At 43.9% G+C, this 23,264-nt stretch overlaps 1 protein-coding gene across 1 annotated transcript in view; it reads right to left on the reverse strand.

The window, feature by feature from the left end:
• LOC145346984 (uncharacterized) overlaps positions 1 to 21,976 on the reverse strand; it is a 35,694-nt gene extending 13,718 nt beyond the window's left edge. Inside the window, exon 1 of the mRNA XM_080194869.1 lies at positions 21,895 to 21,976. Within this exon, the coding sequence (XP_080050995.1) occupies positions 21,895 to 21,910 (16 nt within the window). The 5' untranslated portion in view covers positions 21,911 to 21,976. The remainder of the gene's footprint in view (positions 1 to 21,894) is intronic.
• Positions 21,977 to 23,264: the final 1,288 nt, after the last annotated feature.

Consider the following 23,264-nt stretch of genomic DNA (forward strand, 5'->3'; position numbering starts at 1 on the left):
GATAAGGGGGGGCGCAGTTTAGAACAGAGTTGAGGAGGAACTTCTTCACTCAAAGGGTGGTGAATCTCTGGAATTCTCTGCCCGTTGAAGTGGTGGAGGCTACCTCGCTAAATATGTTTAAGATGCGGGTAGATAGGTTTTTGGTAGGCGAGGGGATTAAGGGTTATGGGGAGAAAGCGGGAAAGTGGAACTGATCCACTTCAGATCATCCATGATCTTATTGAATGGCGGGGCAGGCTCGAAGGGCTAGATGGCCTACTCCTGCTCCTATTTCTTATGTTCTTATTAGCCAACTTTGAATCTGTGCTCCTTCTGTGCAAATCAAATCAAGTAACTAGACTCAGAACAAAAACACTCAGCAACTTGTTTTCTGACTGAGAAAACCTAATTCATTGGAAACTTGTTTCTTGCCTGTTGACCAACTCTCCATCCACAGGACTGCATTTCTTCTTATATTTTCCAACAAGATTTTTCTAACAAACACTTGAGAGACACATTATCAAAGTTCTGAGAATCAATAAATGCTGCACAAACTGAATCATTCATATCTCTCCAATCTGTTATCTCTTGTAAAATTTTCTTAAATTTGTCAGCACCACTTACCGTTAGAAAATCCATGTTAACTGTCCTTAATTAGCGGACATGTTTTCAAATTGTCACTAATTCCATCCCTAATTACAGTTTCTAACACTTCAGTATTTGCTGAGAGGAAGCATTGGGGGAGAGGAGTGCAGATTTCCAGACCTTTGTATGTTTTTACCAGGCTTCCCATCTGACGGTCAACCTAATTGAGTGGCTGCCTGCAAGATGCCCTGGCCAATCTGCAGTGAGTAGGTACGGAGGGAGAGAGAAATCAAGAGGAGTGAATGATCAGTTTCAAGGGGCAGATTGCAGTTAGAGAGAATCATGGTTGGGGGGGTAGATTGCAGTCATGAAAATCAAGATTGAAGGGCAGGATCTTGATTGGTAAGGCAGATTGTGGTGGGGAGAAAGAGATCTTGGTTTGAGGGGACATTCTGATGGAAGGGATTGTTGTCAGCAGGGATCATCAGATCATGGTCTGGGGAACATTGTCTGGGGGTCATAATCTGGGCATCATGGTCCGGAGGTGCAGATAATGGTGGTCAGCAAGGCAGATTGTGGTTAGGGAATGATGGTGGTGGGGGGCAGAATTTTTGGCTGGAGGAGAGTTCAGAGTTTGTAGCAGCTTGTGTGAAATCAGGGTGATTGCAGAGAAAGATCAGGGAAATGGAAGTAGGTAAACTTATTGGACTTGGCAGGAACAGTCCTGCTCATCCTGGCCCCCAAACATTGCAGTAAATTACCTTATGAATGTAACCCCTCTTTTGTCTGTTCGGTTGTCCAGGGAACTCTGACCAAAATGCAATATATCAAAAAAACATGTAAAATTGGAGGAATGTTTCCCAACTGACATGTCTCCTGAAAGTGGATTGGTCACCCAAAAGAACCAGAAATGGGTGGATTGGGTTTGGGTTTGAAGGTTTTCAAATTTTGAGTGCCTAAATCTGTAGGGTTGAACTCAGGCCCTATACATTTGCCTGTGATTGACATTAGGTTATCTGCTGACAGTTAACTGCTTTTACCTTTCACTCCTTTCTTGATCAATAGTGATACTCTGATGAGGAGATTTTCTGCCCCTGTTTTTGGGGGGGGGGCGGGAACAGCAGAGGGGGTTGAGAACAGCGCGAGAGTCCCAAAACAGCTTTTACACTGGTAGGGTTTCCTGATCGATTGTCCCCGGCCCCCGTTAATGACATAATGGGAATCCAAATTTAAAAGTTGGGAGAAGCAGAGAACGTGGGCACATCGACATGAATCATGGCAGGTCCCCCATGTTGTGCATCTGGTGAGCAGGACCTGCCAGAGATGCACAGGGAGTCCAGCCCCTGGAGAGAGAGGGTCATACCCGGGCACTGCCTCCAAGGGGCAGTATTGCTCTCTTCCTTCTTCCCCTTCTTTTTGAATCAGCACTCTCCTTTTGTAACTGTGTAAACTCACATCCAGTAATTACCTCAGGGTGTAACATGAGGATTCAGTTTTTTGATTTATTTCCTATCAATACATCCTGACTCACTTATCTTTCTCTCTCTCTTTCTTCCTTTCTATCACAAGAGTGAACCTTCAAGCAAATATTTCCAATGTGTCATTCAAACATATAACAACAATCCATTGGCTCGGATTAATTTGAATTTCACCTTGAGTGGACAATAGGATCTGGGACAGCATTTTACCAGCAGCAGCCAATTGAGTAGCCACCTAAGACTTGAATATTATTAAGGCTGATGGTCTATCCCCAAGAGAAGGTGACCAATCAGAGGGCTACATGGAGCCATGACCATTGCTGAGGCATGGAGTAGGCCTAGGGCCTACAGCAGATAGGTAAGAAAAAAATTAGGGTGCAATACTCCAAAAAATGGCTAAATCTTATCTCCGATTCCCCCTAGTTCTGTTGGTGCAATTTTGATCACAATTCTCCCCAACATGATCATGTTTTTTGGAGGGGGCAGGATGATTTGCATTGCGAATGAGGGGAGCAGGGTCTAAAGATGCCAGCAGTCTGAGATCAGGGCACCATCTCAAACTAACCCCTCTCCCGCCCACAAATCACTGGCGTCAAAGGTACCCTTCCTTTATTGCCGGCAATATCGCCACCCAACCCACAATTGCTGACATTAAAGGACCTCCTGCATGTGTGCAAACCCCTACTATGGGTCAATCCCCCTCTGATCCCACCCCTTCAGGCCCCAGCCCCTTCAAGTCCCACCCCTTGGCAGTACCAGCCTGGGAGTGCCCCTGGCATACTGGCCAGGATTCAAGGAGATACTGCCCATCTATGTCCTTTGCCACTCGAGGGCTACAGTAAACTCTTAGCCCCCCACTGGCATTGTCAGCATGTCTGGTTTCCATTTCTGGATACCAGTAGTGATTGCCGCCAGTTTCATGTGATGCTGGCAGGTGGGAGAATTTGGCTTAAAGCTGATTTTGAATCTTTAACTTAATATTTACCTACACAAATAGAATCACTACAGCACAGAAGGATGGCATTTGACCCAACTCTTGGGGACTGGTCATCATCCTTAATAAGGTGCACTGACTCTCTGATCAAGTATCCTATCTAGGCCCTCTCCCGTCACCCATCCCCATAACCCTGTGCATTTACCATGGCTAATTCCTCTAACCTACACATCTTTGGACTGGGGGAGAAAACCGGAGGAAACCCATGCAGATACGGGGAAAATGCCAGTCGCCCGAATCAAACCTGGATCCCTGGCGCTGTGAGGCAGCAGTGTCAACCACTGTGCCACCATGCCGTCCTCGCTGAGTGTGAACCAGATTACATGGCGGCCATGGGCAGGGAGAATCTCAAAATGCGATCTTTCTTTTGGAAACCCTGTTATGATCCCTCACAAGAAAATATCTGTCCATAATGAGATGTGCGCCTGGGTGAGTGGGGCCTGGGCATCACCCACTTTGGAAGTGATCGCAGCCCTGTGTGTTGGAGGCTAAACCCTACAGGTAAAATCCTGGCAGCTAGCTTCCCTGACTGCGGGCCCATCCTTGTTTCATCAAGCCTTCACTTCGGCCGGCCGCAGGGAGACATTTAGATGTGACCCCTTTATGTGGTGGGGGGACTGATCCGCTTGCTGTTGGCAAGATGCCGATGGTAACCCTAAAATGGACATTCATTGGGTCCTTAAGAATGGGAGTTGACTGCCTGTTTACTTGGGGTGGGCGTCTGTCTCCTTCCAGTCCCACCAGTATAGAATCTAATCTAATGATCCAAAGTGGCTTCCCGTGATTTTATAGCCTCCCTCCCCTGACCCAGCCTCCTGGGGGTCAGTTAAACTCAGCCCATGGTGTAGCAAGCATACTGCCGCTATCAGGATTACACTGGGAGGTGTTCCAGGTGGCAGATGGCAGCACTGCAGTTTCTAATAGCATGGGGAATGAATTAAATTGGCATTCCGTCCCGACAAAGGTGGAGTTAAAACTGTTGTAAATTACCTTCCAGAGACAGGGACAAAAGCCCAATTATGGGGGGACGCTGAGTACATTCTCACCAACACCCAAAAGCCACATCACAACAGCGTGTATTTTAGGAATAAAGAATAGGTTTAAAAACACAGAGCAGACAGTCTGTAAATGACTATGCTGTAACCTTGCTCCTCTTTCTTTCAGACGCACAGGGCTCCAACTGCAGTCGCAGGAAGCCACTGGAAAAGGTGGGTAGGTTACTGAGATTGCTAACCCACATTCAGGATCCTGTGTAATTTAGGGAGTTTCTCCTCGTAAATTGGCAACTTCTCAGAAAACCATCAGGCTGCGAGGCTGAAAATTGGAGGTTTTCCTAATGGGAGACACAAGCTTGTATACCTCCCAACAGTTTGCAATAAAGCCAATTTAGTGAAGAGAGAAAACACAACCACAGCAATTCACACCTGTAATCAAACCAAAAAGCTTCAAAACAACTAGATACAGAATTCATTTTAAAATGAACCTGCAGAGACCAAGGGCATGCAATTTTCTTCCAGATGTGTGTTTACTTCGGATGAAGGTTCACCGATGCAGTAATCAGTCCCCATAAGGCTGGAATATTGTTTCTGTCTCTCAAAATGAATGCTACAATAACGCTATAATTAACAGCAAAGCTTAGCTACCTAGATCTTTTTAATAATCGGTGTTTTGAATAAAGAGAATCATTTTTGCTATCTTACCGAGGCCTCGATTTCACCTCTTCTTGTTCCTGGCAAAGTCTCTCAGTGTGTTTGTTGCCTTCCAAATGAACATTGCCCACATTGTTTAGTCACAAGCCAGGAATTCCCATGAGTTTGTGGGAATATTTGACCTCTTTGAGGATGCTTTAAGTTCATAAAGGCAAAACACTGCGGATGCTGAAACCTGAAACAGAGCTGATGAAGGGTCATCGAAATGTTGGCTTGATTCTCACTCCACAGATGCTGTCTGACCTGCTGAGATTTTCCAGCATTTTCTGTTCTTGCTTTAAGTTCATCCATAATGCATTTCCTCTAACCTCCCAGGAATCTCCTGCCATGACCGAGTTCTGAATAGAACAAGTGCTGTTCTGAAAGAGGACATGAAAGATATGTCCTGCCCAGCTGAGCTGATTTTAAGAGATTTGTGCCTCAATGCGGGACATGTTGCCTTGAAGGAAGGATGTTGCTGTTGGACCATTTTTCTTGCCACTGGATTGGAGGGTTTTGGTAAAGCATTGCTGACGGTATTTCTCCAGTGTTTGAGATGCTTGCTGATGTTTGTTCAATTCTGCAAAGCATATGGAGTGCAGGGATCACTGCTGCCCAGTGACTCTAGTCTTGGGTTTGAGATCCTTGTCCTCAAATTCTCAAACAAGGCTGTGACATTGTGCCATTTCTCTTTTCCAACTTTCTCGCCGCAATACTGCACCTCACTCCAGCAAATTACCCACAAGCCTGGAGGTCATCTACAGAGCAGATAGGGAAGATAGGGCGGCATAGTGGCACATTGTTTAGCATTACTGCTTCACAGTGCCAAGGACTCTGGTTCAATTCAGTCCTCCGGTCACTGTCTGTGCAGAGTTTGCACATTCTCCTCATGTCTGAATGGGTTTCCTCTGGGTACTCTGGTTTCCTCCCACAGTCCAAAGATGTGCAGTCTAGGTGGATTGGCCATGCTAAATTGCCCTTAGTGTCAGGGGGATTGGCAGGGTAAATGATACAGAAGATAATTCAAATTTTCCAGGATCTTGTCATTCAGCTGAATCAATGGTGGGAGGTGTTTTGCTCTGGGAGCTGGTTTGAAGAGGATCTTAGTATTCCAGATGTTAAATGAAAGACCCATTTTCTCCTCAGCTTCAGAGAAAGAGTCAGCAATAACTCGGTGCTCAGTTTCTGAGTGAGCGCACACAAGCATTATCTACATATCAGAGCTCAATGATGAGACTGAAGTGGTTTTGGATTTGGATTGAAGACAACACAGGTTGTTCACTTCCCTATTTATTCAGTCACTTACCTCCGGGCCAGTAGGGAATTAGCTAGAATAAGGTGCAGTATTGTAATGAGAAAAGAGAATTAGTGCAATGACACAGCCTTGTTTGGTCCCATTCTTCAATGAGATAGCACGTGTAATGGTTCCATTTGTAAGCATCCTATCTAGCAAATCATTATGGAGCATGCAGGGAAATTTCTGAGGGTGGACACCTCCATGTAAAGAAGATAAAAATATGTTAAAAATAAGATAAAATAACCCTCGCCACACCATGGAATCCCTCCCCCACCTCACAGAAACTGAATGCTCGGAATTAGTCCCTGGTACTGCCCTCTGGTATTGCCCTGGGGAAGTGCCGGAGTACTGCCCTGGCATTACCCACTTACACATGGGGGGGGGGTTTCACTTACCTGTGTACCCCCCTGTGGGTTCTGTTCGCTAGTTCCATGTTTTTACCTGTTGAAAACCCCATTGCTGTGACAACAGACCACCAGGGATGAGACCAGGGGGAGGTGGTATAGTGGGGAAACTGGCTAATCATATGTAAATGTATTATTAGGAGGTTCTCGTCATTGCATAGTGGGAGGGCGGGTGAATCCCACGAACGTAAATGGAGTTTTGGGACTCAATTCTCCACTCCTTCTATTCTCACCTACCAAGGAGGAGGGCAGAAAATTACCCCCAAAGACCTCCGTGAGTTTGAAAAAGGCCACACGGTATTTGGTACTGTTTCTTACAATTTTCTTGAATTTGCTGTGCAGTGATACAATGTCTGTGGTGCTTCTCAAAGGGTGAACATCACACTGTGACTACGGAAAAGAAATCTTCAGCCACTTGGAGGAGGCAGTTGAGGAGGATCCTGGAAATGACCTCTCCTGTGACAGACGACAAAAAGACTCCTCTACAATTACCAAAATCAAACTCCTGTCCCTTCTTGAATTTCATCATGATCATTATCATTGCCCAAAGTGAGACAGGATATACAAGGGAAGGCCAATCGGAGGAGCAAGCCAGCAGAAGGACCTTGCTGAATAGGAATGTCGCCTCCAAGGGGTGGGATCCGACATCAAAACTGAACTTGCTGCCACCACCCCACCACCCGCCCCCCTGCCCCGGTAACTCCTCCTGTGGGATAAGTGAGCATCTTATGACAGACAAGCTCACTCTGATGAGGAATTGGCATGCCTCATCACATTCGCCTTTACACCAGAGGGAACAGATGAGACCAAGGAAGAGGGATCTGCGCAGACTGCAGTGGTTCAAGTAGGCAGCTCACCACCACCTTCCCAAGGGAAATTAGCGATGGGCAATAAGTGTTGGCTTAGCCAGTGGAACCCACATCCCATGAGAAAAAGGAGGGATTCTACACCAACCTCGAGCAATCCATAGCCTAAGTCCCAACAGGCAATAAACTGGCTCTCCATTGAGATTTCAGTGTCAGATTTGGGAAGGATCTGAATCTCTGGATAGGCCGAGATAGGCAATGACTAAATAGAGAAAACAAACTCCAAGTGAGACTTCCTCCTGATGAAATATCTAGAAGATGACTTTCTCCTAACCAACACCCTTTTCCTGCAGCAAAACAAGTACGAGACCTCAGAGCAACACCCACAGTTCAAACACTGCCATTTCTTCAAGCAGGTCATTGTTTGAGCAAGAGACTGCAGAGATGTTCACATCACCACAACATAATAGGTACCGATGACAGATGGAGGTTCACAGTGAGAGATTGGAACAGACTGATTCACATCATATTAAACACACTAATTGCTTCTTTGCAGTCAAAACAGAAAATGTTGCACAACGTAACAGATTAGTTAGCACAAATAAAGAGAAAAGATAGGTTCATGTGTTATGATGCATTCTGCTACAGTGAGGCTCAGGTACCTTCTATCTTGCGATTCCATCCTAAGTGTTACTGTTTCTCTTTCACAGATGCCATTAGGATTGCTGTATACTTCCAGCCATTTTCTGCTAGGTGCTGGGACATTGATTTTGAAAGGAGATTCAGCACTGCAGTGAGCATCAGCACTGACCCATTGATAGGCAAACTGGGCTAGTGAGTGGGCCCCATGAGTGATAGCGAGCCACCAGATTGAAGTCAGGCTTGCCCACTAACCATGACCCCATGAATAAGGTTGAATACATTTAACACATGCCAAGGGGCAGCACGGTAGCACAGTGGTTAGCACTGCTGCTTCACAGCTCCAGGGACCTGGGTTCAATTCCCAGCTTGGGTCACTGTCTGTGTGGATTTTGCACATTCTCCTCGTGTCTGCGTGGGTTTCCTCCGGGTACTCCGGTTTCCTCCCACAGTCCAAAGATGTGCAGGTTAGGTTGATTGGCCATGCTAAAATCACCAGTTAGTGTCTTGAGATGCATAGGTTAGAGGGATTAGCAGGTAAATGTGTAAGGATATGGGGGTAGGGCCTGGGTGGGATTGTGGTCAGTGCAGACTCAAAGGGCCTCTTTCTGCACTGTAGGGTTCTATGATTCAATGAAATATTTCATAACGAGTTATAGAAAATGCTTAACTGTTAATAGATCAACTTGGAATTGTATAAACAAAATAAATATCTTTGCTTCGAACACAGAGAGAGCACACAGCTCCCGCAGTCAACGATATGTGCAATCATATATCGTTTTAATCATACTGCAGGGAAAAACTGCAGATAGAAACCAGTGGAATCTGGCAATCCTGCATGTGGGCAATAGAACATAGAACATAGAACATTACAGCGCAGAACAGGCCCTTCGGCCCACGATGTTGCGCCGACCAGTTAAAAAACAATGACCCACTAATCTAAACCAATCCCTTTTCGTCCATAAACCTATCCACAGATCTCTTAAACGCCCCCAAACTAGGCGCATTTACAACTGCAGCAGGCAGGGCATTCCAATCCCTCACCACCCTCTGGGTAAAGAACCTACCCCTGACATCTGTCCTATAACTACCCCCCCTTAATTTAAAGCCATGCCCCCTTGTGCTAGCTTTCTCCATCCGAGGAAAAAGGCTATCACTATCCACCCTATCTAAACCTCTAATCATCTTATATGTTTCAATAAGATCCCCTCTTAGCCGTCTTCTTTCTAGCGAAAACAACCCCAAATCCCTCAGTCTCTCCTCATAGGACCTCCCCTCCATACCAGGCAACATCCTGGTAAACCTCCTCTGCACCCTCTCCAAAGCCTCCACATCCTTCCTGTAATGTGGGGACCAGAACTGCACACAGTACTCCAAGTGCGGCCGCACCAGAGTTGTGTACAGTTGCAACATGACGCTGCGACTCCTAAATTCAATGGTCAACAAAATGTCTTGTGGGCTGCACTCAGCAGCCTGAGGGGCTGAATATGGCCTATGGGGCCAGAGGTTGCCCACCACTGCATTAGTGATTCCCTAATGTCTCTCCACATGACATCCTTACCGAGCTCAGTGCTGACAGAATCCAGCCACCTCATCTTTCTTTCTGCAACCAATTGTGCTCAGAAGGAAATAATCCTGCATGTACCATTCTGTATCACTCTGTTTATTTCAAAGCTGGATGTCCTTGGTTCTAATTCTTGGTGATATGGGTTATTTGTGTAGAATTTCCTGGAATGGCCCAATTGGCAGAATGAATCATAACTTATGCCATTTTGAATGCTGATTTTGACATTGAAAACATTTATTCCAAAAGTTCCGGCAGTGACAATTTGGAAAAGAGCAGTGGTGGATCTCAAAAATACTCCGCCACTGGGAAACCTCTAAAAGCTCAGAGCAGATGTCAATGAATACCATAAATAGTTCCTTGTACTTCAGGGAAGCCAGCAATCTTGGAGGAATTAATGGTCCTGAAGCTTTGCTTCAGAGAGCTCTTTTATGTTTAATTAAGTACTATCCCCTGTGAAAGAGAGTATGCAGGCCTTCAAATGCTGCTCTCTCAATGATGCTGCAAAGGTCTGCGGTGGGTGACTTGGGGGAAGGCCCCCAAGATATAGAAATTGAGAACTTTGGTCACCTATATTTTGACCGATTTGGTCCAACAGGAAGTTGGACATTCAGGTATTCCTGCAGCATTTCACAGAAGTGACAACTTGTTTCTTTGGTAAGTCCCAACTGGTGGAATAATGTCTGCTCCCTGTGCACTCTCAACATCTACCTCCTGTATCTGCTTCTCCTCCTCACTCATGGCAATGAAGAATATGGGAATATTCTATGGGATACCATGGCAATCCTTTGATCTTCTCAATGCAGAGTGGGGTGAGCTTCCTAAAATACTTGTCTTTAGACACACACGCAAGTGAGATGAAGGCCCCAGGTGAACTCATCTGATGAAGAAGCAGCGCTCCAAAAGCTCGTGCTACCAAATAAACCTGTTGGACTTTAGCCGGGTATTGTGAGACTTCTTACTGTGCCCACCCCTGTCCAACACCAGCATCTCCACATCATTTTTAAGGCACACAAGAACCAATCTAGACCATTATCCTTTACTGTTTTTTGGGGCTAAAAATCCTAAGGGACCAATTTCAGCTTCAGATGGACAATTTCCAAATCTTTAATGGTCTTCCCCATTGAAGGTGAGAGCCAAAATCACATTGATATTAGATGACGAAGGGCACACCACATTCCTAACTTCTCAGTCTAACTAGAAGTGGCAAGAAAATGAGTGGAAATCCAATCATATATTTCCTGTCATCGTCATGCCTTGGAGGAGATGTAATGATTAAACTTTCAATGGCTCAAAGGTTCCAAGAACTCAAGTTTCATTCATGGTGTAACTCACTGACTCCATAATTCTCTTTGATTTTTGCAATGAAGGTTGACCTCAACAATATAGTTGAGTCCAATTTCACGGTGCAGTTTTCCAGTAATTTTCAGCACATTGTATTGAAACTTATTATGGAGCTTCTAGCAATGAGAAGTCAAAATCTAAAGTTAGTCATTCAAGTGCATTGTTCCAGAAAGACCTCATGGCCAGAATTCTCTAGTCTCTGATATCCTATGACCGCACTCAGCCAAATCTCTGTTCACAGCAGCGGGGCTGAATAATTCCAGCCACAGGTAAGGTTGGAGAATTCGGGCTCACAGCTCAGTGGGTGGGATTCTCCCAAAAAGATTCTAAGTGCTGAACTCGCATAAAAATCCCTGAAACCTGGCTGCTGGAGACTGGCAGAGGCCATGGCACCCAGCAGAAAACCTGCTACATGGCCTCCGCTGATCTCCCCTGGCCCGCTGCATTGCTCTAGCAGCGCAGCAGGCCGCAAGAATCACTCCCAACATACTTTATAGCAAAATTCTCCAATCTTGTTCACCCACTACTGCTGCCAGTGAGAACAGAGAATTTGGCACTCAGCCAAAACTGCATTCACTGCAACGGGGCTAGAGAATCTCAGCCACCGGCAAGGTCAGAGAATTCTGGCCTGTATCCAAGATTAAGGTCTGAGATAGGTTCTAGCAGTAGCTATCAGTACCAAAAGAAGTAAATTATAAACAGGAAAAACATCAGAAAGTGCGCAACATGACAAAACATATCAAATGGCACAGCATGTTGTGGGCTTCCGGGAGAGTTGTTAAGTCACTAAGAGAATCGAAGAGCTGAAAAGAGGTCACAGGATTAAAGAAACTTAAGGAAATAGCATCAGAAATAGAAATAAGAAGAGCATCTCACCAAATGTAAAGTTAATAGAGAGAATGCAGAGTATAAAGCAATTCCTGATCGCAAGTAGAAATTAGAAAGGGGGCATTAAATAAAAGAAAACTTCAGGAGAGAACACTTGAGTTTTAGAAAGCAAGGTACAAGAATGTAGAGAAGGGCAGACAGCAGGAAATTTGGAAGAATTAGTAGAGAGTAAGAGATTCAGTAAATGCGTTACATCAGCCGAGTGATGTGGTGAGATTTACATTCGACTCAAGAGTGAACAGAGGCAAAAGTGCTGAAGGAAGCCAGAGTGAAGATATTGGGCGTATTAACCTGGCAAAGAACTGAGAGAGATTAAAACAAAATTTTACATTTATACAACAGTACTCTTTTAATGAACTCAGGACACCCCAAAACAATTTACAAGTAATATAATACTTTTGATGTGTAGTCACTGCTAATTTGAAGGAAAAGTGATAACCAGTTTAGACTGGAGAATGCTCCCTAAGCTCTAATGGGGCAAATGGCACGTCAGTCCATTAATCCAGACATGAACACAGGAGGAGTAATAGTCGTGGCATGAATAGCTCAGGAGAAATGGAACCACAATACACAGAGATAAACAATGGCACAAGCAGTGTATACTTGGCAGAAAATCAGAGAGTGATGTGATGGGACGGCAGGTTGATTGGTGAGTATTATAGTTGACCTTTTTTAGAGTTATGGTTCAATGAAATTTAATTAGTGACAATCACCAAACTCTTGTTACCAGTCTTGCTGGTGGGATCTTATGGTCCAGCCGACAGCCCACTCCCACCATGGGTTTCCCCAGCAGCAAGAAGTCCATTCAACAGGTAACCCCGTTGAACAATGGCAAGGCCATAGGATCTCTCCACCAGTGAGTGGTGCCCCACTTCCTGCTGCTGTCAAACATGCTATGGAGAGGGATAAAAATCTAGCCATTGCTCCCTATAAGCACTATTGGGAATATGCGGTGCAGGAACAAATAGACCACACGCAAGCAATGTTGCCTTTAAGGTGTGCACCTCACAGGACCAAGCATTCACCTTATAAATTTAGATTGTAATCTAATAAGTAAAGGCATAGTAGGGTGCCCCAGTTCAATTGAATGCACATCTTGTGCCATGCGGAACTCTTTCTTTGCCTGGACAGGAGCTTGGTCTGCTCCTAATCCATGCCAATAAAATTGAGGACAGATTGGGGCAACTGGGAGGGCAGAGGGAATGTTAACGGCCCCTCATCACCATTCTCATCCCTCTGTAAACCTGCCAGTGGAGGACTGTTCAATTCCACCCAAGATATCATTTACATAGATATTAGCAAGGTTAACTTTCTGAGTAAACTAGAGTTGTTCTCGCTGGAAAGATGGAGGTTGAGGGGCGACCTAATGGAAGTTTATAAAATTATGAAGGGCATAGATAGGGTGAATAGTTGGAAGCTTTTTCCCAGGTCGGAAATGACAAACACAAGGGATCACAAGTTCAAGGTAAGGGGGGCAAGCTTCAATACAGATATGCGGGAGACTACACAGAGGGTAGTGGGAGCCCGGAATACACCACTAAGTAAGGTGGTTGAGGCAGACATGTTGGGATCATTTAAGACTTATTTAGATAGTCACATGAACAGACTGGGATACAAATGGATGGTCTAGTTAGGAACACATGATCGGAGGGCCAAAGGGCCTGTTTCTGTGTTGTATTGTTCTTTGTTTGTTTGTTGTTTGCTTTTGACAAGGTACAGGGCAGTCTGGTCAGGAAATTAAAAGCTCATGGGATCCAAGGAAATGTAGCAAGTTCGATCCAAAATTGGCTCAGTGGCAGGAAACAAAGATTAAAGGTAGGTGGGTGTTTTATGGTTGGAAGCCAGAATTCAGTGGTGTTTTGCCGGGCCATTAGTAAAGCAGCACTGCCTGCAACCTGCATTTCCCACTCCTTATTGTATTTGTGGACAAATAGAATTGAGACATCACTGTAAATTGCCTTGAATGGTCTCCCTCTAGCACCAAGTCAAGAATCCAGTCTCAAGTCTGTGACCTGCCCTCAGTCTAAACATGGCACCCCTAGGCCAACCTTGCAGAGTAATAACATCCTGAAGGCCCACAAGTGGCTCAGCATCCGTCTCAGACAAGACTGCACATCCACAACGAGGGTATTGATTAGGACGAATACATCCTGTGAGGCAGCAGTGCTAACCACTATGCCACCGTGCCCCCTGCCTTGCATGAATGCACACCAGTAGTCAAGGAGAAATATTACGTCAATGGACGTTGATCCTCGAGAACAATACTCAGCGCGGCCTTATTCTCCATGGCTTGAGCAAACAGTCTGTGTGGAGTTTGTAAGCGCTCTCCGTGTCTTTCGGGTGCTCCGGTTTCCTCCCACAATCCAAAGATGTGCAGGTTAGGTGGATTGGCCATACTCCTTAATATCAGGGGAACTAGCTAGGGTGAATATGGGGCTATGGGGATAGGGGCTAGGTGGGATTGTGGTCAGTGCAGAGTCGATGGGCCAAATGGCCTCCTCCTCACTGTAAGGTTCTATGATTCTATGATTCTGACTAATTTCCTGCTGATGCAAAACAAACTTACGCCATGACTCCTGTGCTGCTGTCTGGCGCAATTCCAGGCACTGGCAGGAATGGAAAATCCCACCCATTGAAGAGCAAAGGAGATTGTGCTGGAACTGTATAAACAATATGAATTAGAGTGCAGCCAGAATAGTGAATACAGTACAGGAAGGATCTGATTGTAACTGAGAGGCTGCTGAAGAGATTGACAAGCATATTATCAGGACGAGAGAATTTTAGTTGTGAGGGATGATTGCACAGACTGAAGAGGAGGCTGAAGGGAGATTAAATGGAGATGTATAAAATTATACATGGGGGGGGAGGTGTGGGGGGGTGGTGAAACATTACTTCTGAGAGTTACGCACTCAAAATATTAAGCTGCCTTTTCTCTTTTTAAATGCTGGTGGACCTGATTATATTTCCAGCGTGTTCTATTTTTGTCCCAAATTGAACAATGTAGAGTGCTGCAAACACAGTTCTGTTGAAAGAGTCGGCACCACAGACCGTCATTTGATTGTCTGGGCAATAATGAGGTTAATGAAAAGTTAAGAGGGTATGCAGACAGTCCAGGAATGTGGGAGGGGCATGTGTGTGGGTGGCTATTAAGCATCCCTATCATAATTTAGTTGGTGGTTGCGCCCATGTCAGTTTTTATCTCCTGGCACAGTTGCTTCATCCAAGTTGGCCAGTATTAATCGGTGATTACTTCAGAATGAAGGTATGGTATTATTTTTGACACTTTCTTTTTGAAGCATCTGTTTATTCCCGCATCAGAAATGGCTGAAGGCTACTGATTATTCCATCTTATTATTTCAAAGGATGGAGTATGACTGGGTTTAATTTTCGCATTAACAATCTTAAAATTGTGTCTGCAGTCCTACTGCCCTGTTAGTACGGCTGATGTGACCAGCAATATTTTGAAAGGAGCCTACATAGAAATGTAGGCATTATGAGATGAAAAGAAGGTTTTCTCTCCAGCTGATAGTTACATGATATAATGACAATGGAGTTCTTGAGTAAAAGTAGCAATCAATCTCTTTAAATTAGTCCACAACAGACCCTTCACAATGGCACAGTGGTTAACACTACTGCCTCACATCACCAGAGACCCAGGTTCAATTCTGGCCTCAGGTGATTGTGTGGAGCTTGCACCAGTTCAAAGATGTGCAGGTTTGGGTGATTGGCCATGCTAAATTGCCCCTTAGTGTCAGGGGGATTAGGAAAGTAGATATATGGGGTTACAGGGATAGGACCTAGGTGGGATTGTTGTTGGTGCAGAATCGATGGGTCAAATAGCCTCCTTCTGCACTGTAGATACCATGATTCTATGAAATAATGCAAGGAAAGCCGCAGTGATGATGAACATAGGTGCAGGTTCACCTTTGGCTCCTAAGAATGCAATACTCAGCAACACTTAGCAAATTACTTATATTGCAAAATTGTTTTCTGAAATGTATATGATTTTCATTGTCTACTGCTGGCTTTCCAGACTACCCACTCCTTTTGATATGGAAATCAGGGTCTTATGATTGGACCCCAATTTTAGGTTGAGACTGATTGCAGCTTAAACTCTGACCAGTTTCATTGGCGGCAGGACTGAAGATGGCCAGTTGGAGGTGAGAGTTGAATTATTTTTGTGAGGCTCTCAGGAGGAAGATGGTCCTTCTGGGTTTACCAGACTAATAGCTGGAATGAGTGCGTTGTCTTATGTGGAAAGGTTGGACAGGCTAGGCTTGTATCGCTGGAGTTTAGATGAGCAAGTGGCAACTTGATTGAAACATGTAAGATCCTGAGGGGTATTGACAGGGTGGATGTGGAGAGGGTGTTTCCTTTTACAGGAGAATCTGAACCTAGGGGTCGCTGTTTAAAAATAAAGACTGAGGCGAAGGAGAATCTTTTTTCTTTCAGAGGGTAGTGAGTCTTTGGAACTATCTTCTTCCAAAGATGGTGGAAGCAGAGTCTTTGGATATTTTTATCGCCGAGGTAGACAAATTTTTGACAAGCAAGGGGGTAGGTTGTTGGGGGTAGGTGGAAATGTGGGGTTGAAATTACAATCACCTCGGCCATGAATTATGAAATGATGCAGTGGGTTCGAGGGGCTGGGTGATCTGCTCCTGCTCCGAATTAATCTGTTTGTAATCCAGGTGACTGCCACCCAGAATCCCCACAATTGTGACACTCTCCCTGCAATGCACCCTGTGCTATTCTTGCCTCAATCCAATAGGTTTTACCAGGAAGCCTCAAATCATTTGTCAAACTTAAAATAAGCTGAGGCCTCAAAACTACTTTGCTGCTGCTGTCTTTGCTGCTGGCAGGTGAAGCTGGCCATCACATTCTATGTCACTCAGCCAAAAGTCAAATCTATCCAGGAAAGTTTCATCTCTTTACAAGGGTTGCTGAGATTGCACAACTTACTTCCTCTCCTCAGTCCTCTCAAGCAATGTTCCTCCGTTTCTTTTTTTATTTTAAGGATCAATTCTACAAATGTTCTACTCTCCAACTCCAGCCATTATGGAACTCGATGTACCGGCAGCATACAACAGAAATGGTGGCAGGGAAGACAATGCACCCATCTTGTATCATCCATCCATCTACTGCATACCTGAGTATTTATCAACTAGCATTTGTGTGCTGGACGCTTGACATTTACCTTTTACTATGACTTCTTTAAGCAAAGATTATTTGATGTGTTTTAATCATTATGGAGCTACTTTTTTCCATGATTCCGAATTCTTATTTTGATGCCTCTCTCTGCAGCTATAAAATAAGGTGACAAAGGCAAATTAAGGACTAAAACGGGGTGGGTAATTCATGATGTGGAGCGATGCCAACGGTGTGCATTCCATTCCCGGACTGGCTGAGGTTATTTATGAAGGCAACAACTTCTCAACCTTGCCCTTCACCTCTCTCCACAGATGCAGTCAGACCTGCTGAGATTTTCCAGCATTTTCTGTTTTTGTTGCCCTCCAACTAATGGATGTTGCCCCTCAGCTTAAATCACTATCAGTCAGCTCTCTCTCAAAGCGGGGAGAGCAGCCTCTGGGACTGTGGCTATATTTACAAAGCTCATATTCAGGACATAGTCAAGGCTTACATAAATAGAAAGAGATGAAGTAAATCAGGAACTATTGGCTTTTTTAGCAGGAAGATCAGACTGAGGGAGGTAATCTTTGCAACCCAAGTAAAACATGTTACATTCAGAGACAGTGTTTTAAGTTTTATTGCCCTCGAACTTGGTCAACTGATGCCATGGACAAAAACACTCAAGCTCTCAAGTTATTGTACAATGGGAATTGCAGCGCAAGAGTGGGGAGGATGTCAGGATCAGGAAAAGTGAAATAGGAGTTAGAAAGTTCAGAGGAGGATGTAGTCATATTTATAAATAAAGGACCATAAGAAAAGGAGTTGCAATGCAGAGAGAGGTTGGATGCTGTCAGGGACAAAGAAGGATTGCCAAATGGATGGCAACTTTTGTCTTGTACTGTTTTCAGGATTATAAGAGATGGGCCTGAAGAACCACCACTCCTCTCCAAATGTAGTGGCACTACTCAGATCTCATTCAAGCTCGGGATTTATATGACACTAAAGAAAAGAGCTAAACAGAAAATCCAGCTTCTTGCAGCAACTTTGGCAAATATTTGCATTCTGGTTTGAGTTCTGAGCCAATAATGAGTTCAGGAATTTATTCCTTCCTGGGATATGGGCATCACTTTTGAGCAAGCATTTATTGCCCATCCCTAGTTGCCCTTGTATAGAGGGCAGTTGAGAGTCAACCACGTTGCTGTGGCTGTGAAGTTAGATTTCCTTTCTTAAGAACATAAGAAATAGGAGCAGGAGTAGGCCATCTAGCCCCTCAAGCCTGCCCCGCCATTCAATAAGATCATGGCTGATCTGTCGTGGCTCAGTTCCACATTCCCGCCCTCTCCCCATAACCCTTAATCCCCTTGCCTATCAAAAACCTATCAACCCGCGTCTTTAAAATATTGTGCGAGGCAGCCTCCACCACTTCAACGGGCAGAGAATTCCAGAGATTCACCACCCTTTGAGTGAAGAAGTTCCTCCTCAACTCCGTTCTAAACCGCGCCCCCCTTTATCCTGAGGCCGTGCCCTCTCGTCCTACTGTCCTTTCTGAGCAGGAAGAGTCTCTCCACCTCTATCCTATCCATCCCATTCAACATCTTATACGTCTCAATGAGATCTCCCCTCATTCTTCTAAACTCTAACGAGTACAAGCCTAGTTTATTCAGCCTCTCCTCGTAGTTCAACCCCCTCAACTCCGGAATCAGCCTAGTGAACCTCCTCTGCACTCCCTCCAAGGCCAAAATATCCTTGCATAAGTGCGGCGACCAAAACTGCACACAGTACTCCAGCTGCGGCCTCACCGATGCCCTATACAGCTGCAGCAAGACCTCCCTACTTTTATATTCAATCCCCCTCGCTATGAAGGCCAGCATCCCATTCGCCTTCCTGACCACCTGCTGGCTGGGTTTTTGCGACTCATGCACAGTGAACCAGATGGGTTTTTCCTACAATGGTTTCATGGTCATCAGTGGATTCTTAATTCCAGATTTTTTTATTGAATTCAAATTCCACTATCTGCTGTGGTGGGATTTGAAACCAGGTCCCCAGAACATTAGCTGAGTCTCTGGGCTAATAGTCTAGCGATAATACCACTAGGCCATCACCTCCCCCATTGTTAAATGAAGAAGGAAGAGTGGGGTCATCAGGTGGTAAATGTTGAATCCTGAGAGTTCCAATCTTCTGAGCAGGCAAGAGGATCACTGACTGGAGAACTGTCAAATCTATAAATGTGCAAATTGGGCTTCAATTATATTATCAACATTCAACTGCTGTTTTAACAAGAGGCCTATATTGTCAGGAGAAGCCATAATATTCTTCTTCATTTCTTTTTCTTTGTGGATCAGGAGGTACAGGAGTGCTCCCCTGGGCTCCATGAGGAAAGCTTCTGTTCCCCTGCACCCCTTCCCACCCAACCTTTAATCATGATGCCACCCTGAAGCCCTTTCTCAGAACTCCATCCTGCTGGTGATCCCATCTGCTGAGTAGCTGCTTCTTTCCATTGACTCAGGGCAAGAGACTGACTAAGGCCATGAAGCTGGTGCCTCAGGAATTGAATTTCTCAGGGCCCCCTGCTGCTGAGTTAATTCCCTGATTGTTTTGACTTCTGTACTGGATTTAAATTATGATAAAGGAAACTAAGAAAAAAATCCACAGGGCTGCTCATCAGTTGTAAGTGCCTGGGAATAGACATCATTGGCCATTCTGATCATGCTGAAGTAGCTGGGAGTAGGGGAAGAGTGCCCAATTTAAATGCTAACCTGGGCAACCATATACTGAGTTCTTCCATATGTTTGGTCAGAGAAGCTGGGGCCAGGAAAATTTTTGGTGTGGGAAGTCCTCCCACTCAGCTCTACCCCCTCCCTCCCCCCCTTTCTTTGGCATCCCCTCTTGGGATATGTTTGAAGTACTCAAGGACTACGCTTACTCCAGGCTTCACTGTGTCTAATAACTCATGGCAGGGAGCTGTTAACAGGTCCACCCAGAATTTCAGCCTCCCTCAGAATTACTGAACCCAATTTCTGACAGGGTCCTGCTATTGAACCCAGAGTGTTTTGATTTTTGAAATCCTATGTTAGTCATATTTTCACTGTGTTTTGGTATGTGACAATAATAAATCAAATCAAATATACGGTCTTAGCCTTGTCTCCAATTCATAACTCAGATTTTATGAAGTACGATTCAGACTCATGTGGATTTCTTCTATTTTTAGTTTCAGCATTCTGGAGTTTGATTTTAAAAGGTGAGTGTGTGTAGCTATCACTTTAATTCATTGACCAAACTAATTATTTTTAAATGCTGTATGTCACTGTCAGCAAATGCAACAGCCATGTTGTACAAATGTAATATTCCACAGCAGTTGGAACAGCCCTTTAATCTTCTGTGGTGATCATGATTAAGGGAGGAATGTATGATTCTGGAGGAACTCCCTGCTTTTCTTCACAAAATTCCAGGGGATCCGCAACATTCAAAGGTGGGGATATACCTAACATAGTAGCATTCCTTGGACTGGAATATCAGCTTCCATCCATAAGGGTGTTCTAATGTGAAACTTAAATAGACTTCTGACTCACAGCCACGTATGCCCACAACTAATGAAGCATCTTTAGCAATTGCTGGGGCTTTTCTCTGTGCTTTGGGATGTTTTCCACATTAAAGGCATTGCGTTAATGCAAGTTGGTGTGTTTGCCTTTCCTATCACATTGCAATTTAAATCTGTGGCACCCAGAACTCTGCTCTACGCAGATTAGTGTACTCAAAATTTATTTTTTATGCTTCAACAGAGTAATTACTTGAACAAAAGATTTGACTTTATTCCAAAAAGGACAAGTTGCCAATCGTGCATTTACCTACTGGGGCCTCATATATGGGAGATGAGGGCCAGGAATCTCCTTCCATACATCCACAGAGTTGTCACCATACTTATGATACAGTTTCAGCAGTGGTGTGGCTGTCATTCCAAGGAAATTCCCACCCACATTTACGACTATCAACAGCCTGATTTGAGGGCTAGGCTGTGGGAACTCAGGTTAAAATAGAATAGAATCCCTATGGCGCAGAAAGTTGTGAGATGACAGTACTGATTAAAGAACTGCGACAGTAAATCCACCATAATGTGGTCATTAGCAACATTCCTTTATTCTTTTATTTTTGCCCTGTCCTTTTTATCCTTTCCCCTTGTGCTTGTTATCCCAGCTTGTAATAAGAACAGGATAACTAGCCGGCTAACTTCTGCCAACTTTTTCTCAGTCAGTATAGCAAACAGGTAGGTCATTTTCATCCTTCATTTGAAATGACCAAAACCAGATACCTTCAAAGAAATTGGAAATCAGGAGATAGGTATAATGCACAACTGACTCCAGCCAACATAGATTGTTTAATATTATGACCACATGTTAAAATGACCTCCTTTTCAACCCTCAACATGCCAGGCAAAACTTGGAGGAGGAACATTCTGATAATTGTCAATCAAGGCTAAGATTCAAACTCAGATTTCAAATTTAGGAGCCGAGCATTGTGATGTTATGTTGAGGGAATGACCAAGCTTTATTCATCTTATTTATAAAGCATGGTCTACCTGGGATCTGCATCACTCTATATAAAACAACGACAAAATAAATATCCAAGAATTTCACAGATAATCTTCATAATCATCTTTCCCTCTTTGGGTACAGAACATTTGCAAACTTGTCATACATTTAACTTCTTGTATAAGACAAATATGTAACCACGTTATACACCTACATCATTGCTGCAAAAATTTTTCAGCCCATGTTTCTCTGTACTCTTGTGTAAAATTCTATAGTTCTAGATTATTTTAATTGATACTTTCAGCATAATTCACTTTAATATTGTCTTTAAGTGACAAACTTTTAGGCAACATGATAATCTCTCTCACTTTTAGATACTCATTGCAAAAATAAGAAAAATAATAATCTATTTTGATGCAGTGTTACATTGTGAATTGAATCTCAAACACATATACAGCATTATTGCAGCAAAAGACGTAACGATAAACATTTGGCTGAAGGTCCATTTGAACATTATCTAATTTTCAATGTCTGTTAATCACTGGAGAGAAGGGAGATGTAAATCATCGTTTTACCTGAGAAGGAATTCATGTCTTTGTTACCACAAATCCCGAATCACTGTCCTCTTGTTCTGCTACACTGAGCTCCTAGTTCTATGTACCTAGTATAGTCAACATTTTATGGAGCAATGCTTCTTATACCACAGGTTTTGGGTGGAGTTAAGCTAATTTTCATTTAGCAGAAGAAGCATATAATAAACAATTTACCAGGAAGTATTAGAAAAGGCTGTCAGCAGAATCTTTTGGAGTAAATAATGCTTTTGAATCATTTGTGCTGCACGATAAAGATCTTGCAAGATGTGTTAGCAATGTAGTGGAAAACAATTAAAACTGGAATGAAATAAGGAAAGTAAAAATAAGAACAAATAAATCTATTCATAATATTTTTTAATACAGATTCCAAAAGGCTTTTTAAGGAAATTAAAAACTCTATTAACTGGTAATTGAAATCCTAGCCTATCTAATATCTTTTAATAAAATTCTTGAAATGATCTTCTTCTGTTAGTTACCTTTTGAGTTAGAAATATAAAAAACAGAATAGTACAGAAAGATGTGATTGCTTCATTTATATGTGAAATCTCAGCCAGTAGCTCACATCTGATGATATTTTATTTAACTTGCCACATTTGGAAGAGTGGAGATTTGTGACAATTAGTTTAATGCCTGCAAGTGTGAGCTCATGAACACAAGCATAAGAACATAACATAAGAACGTAAGAAATAGGAGCAGGAGTAGGCCATCCAGCCCTTCGAGCCTGCCCCGCCATTCAATAAGATCATGGCTGATCTGTCGCTGCTCAGTTCCACTTTCCAATCTTCAAATCTTATTCCTTCCCTATCATTTGCTTTGAAAAACCTATTCAAGTCCATCTGCCGTTGATAGGAGGTATTGGCGTGCTGGTATTGTCATTAGTAATCCAGAGGCTGAGGGGGCATTGGTGAGGCGGCAGCTGGAGTACTGTGTGCAGTTTTGGTCACCGTACTTACGCAAGGATATTTTGGCCTTGGAGGGAGTGCAGAGGAGGTTTACTAGGCTGATACTGGAGTTGAGGGGGTTGAGCTATGAGGAGAGGCTGAATAAACTAGGCTTGTACTCGTTAGAGTTTAGAAGAATGAGGGGAGATCTTATTGAGACATATAAGATGATGAATGGGATGGATAGGATAGAGGTGGAGAGACTCTTCCCGCTCAGAAAGGACAGTAGGACTAGGGGGCACAGCCTCAAGATAAAGGGGGTGCGGTTTAGAATGGAGTTGAGGAGGAACTTCTTCACTCAAAGGGTGGTGAATCTCTGGAATTCTCTGCCCGTTGAAGTGGTGGAGGCTGCCTCGCTCAATATTTTTAAGACGCGGGTTGATGGGTTTTTGATAAGCGAGGGGATTAAGG

This window comes from Carcharhinus amblyrhynchos, chromosome 8 (genome assembly GCF_965287045.1).
Source record: "Carcharhinus amblyrhynchos chromosome 8, sCarAmb.v2.hapA, whole genome shotgun sequence".
In the NCBI taxonomy this organism is placed as follows: domain Eukaryota; kingdom Metazoa; phylum Chordata; class Chondrichthyes; order Carcharhiniformes; family Carcharhinidae; genus Carcharhinus; species Carcharhinus amblyrhynchos.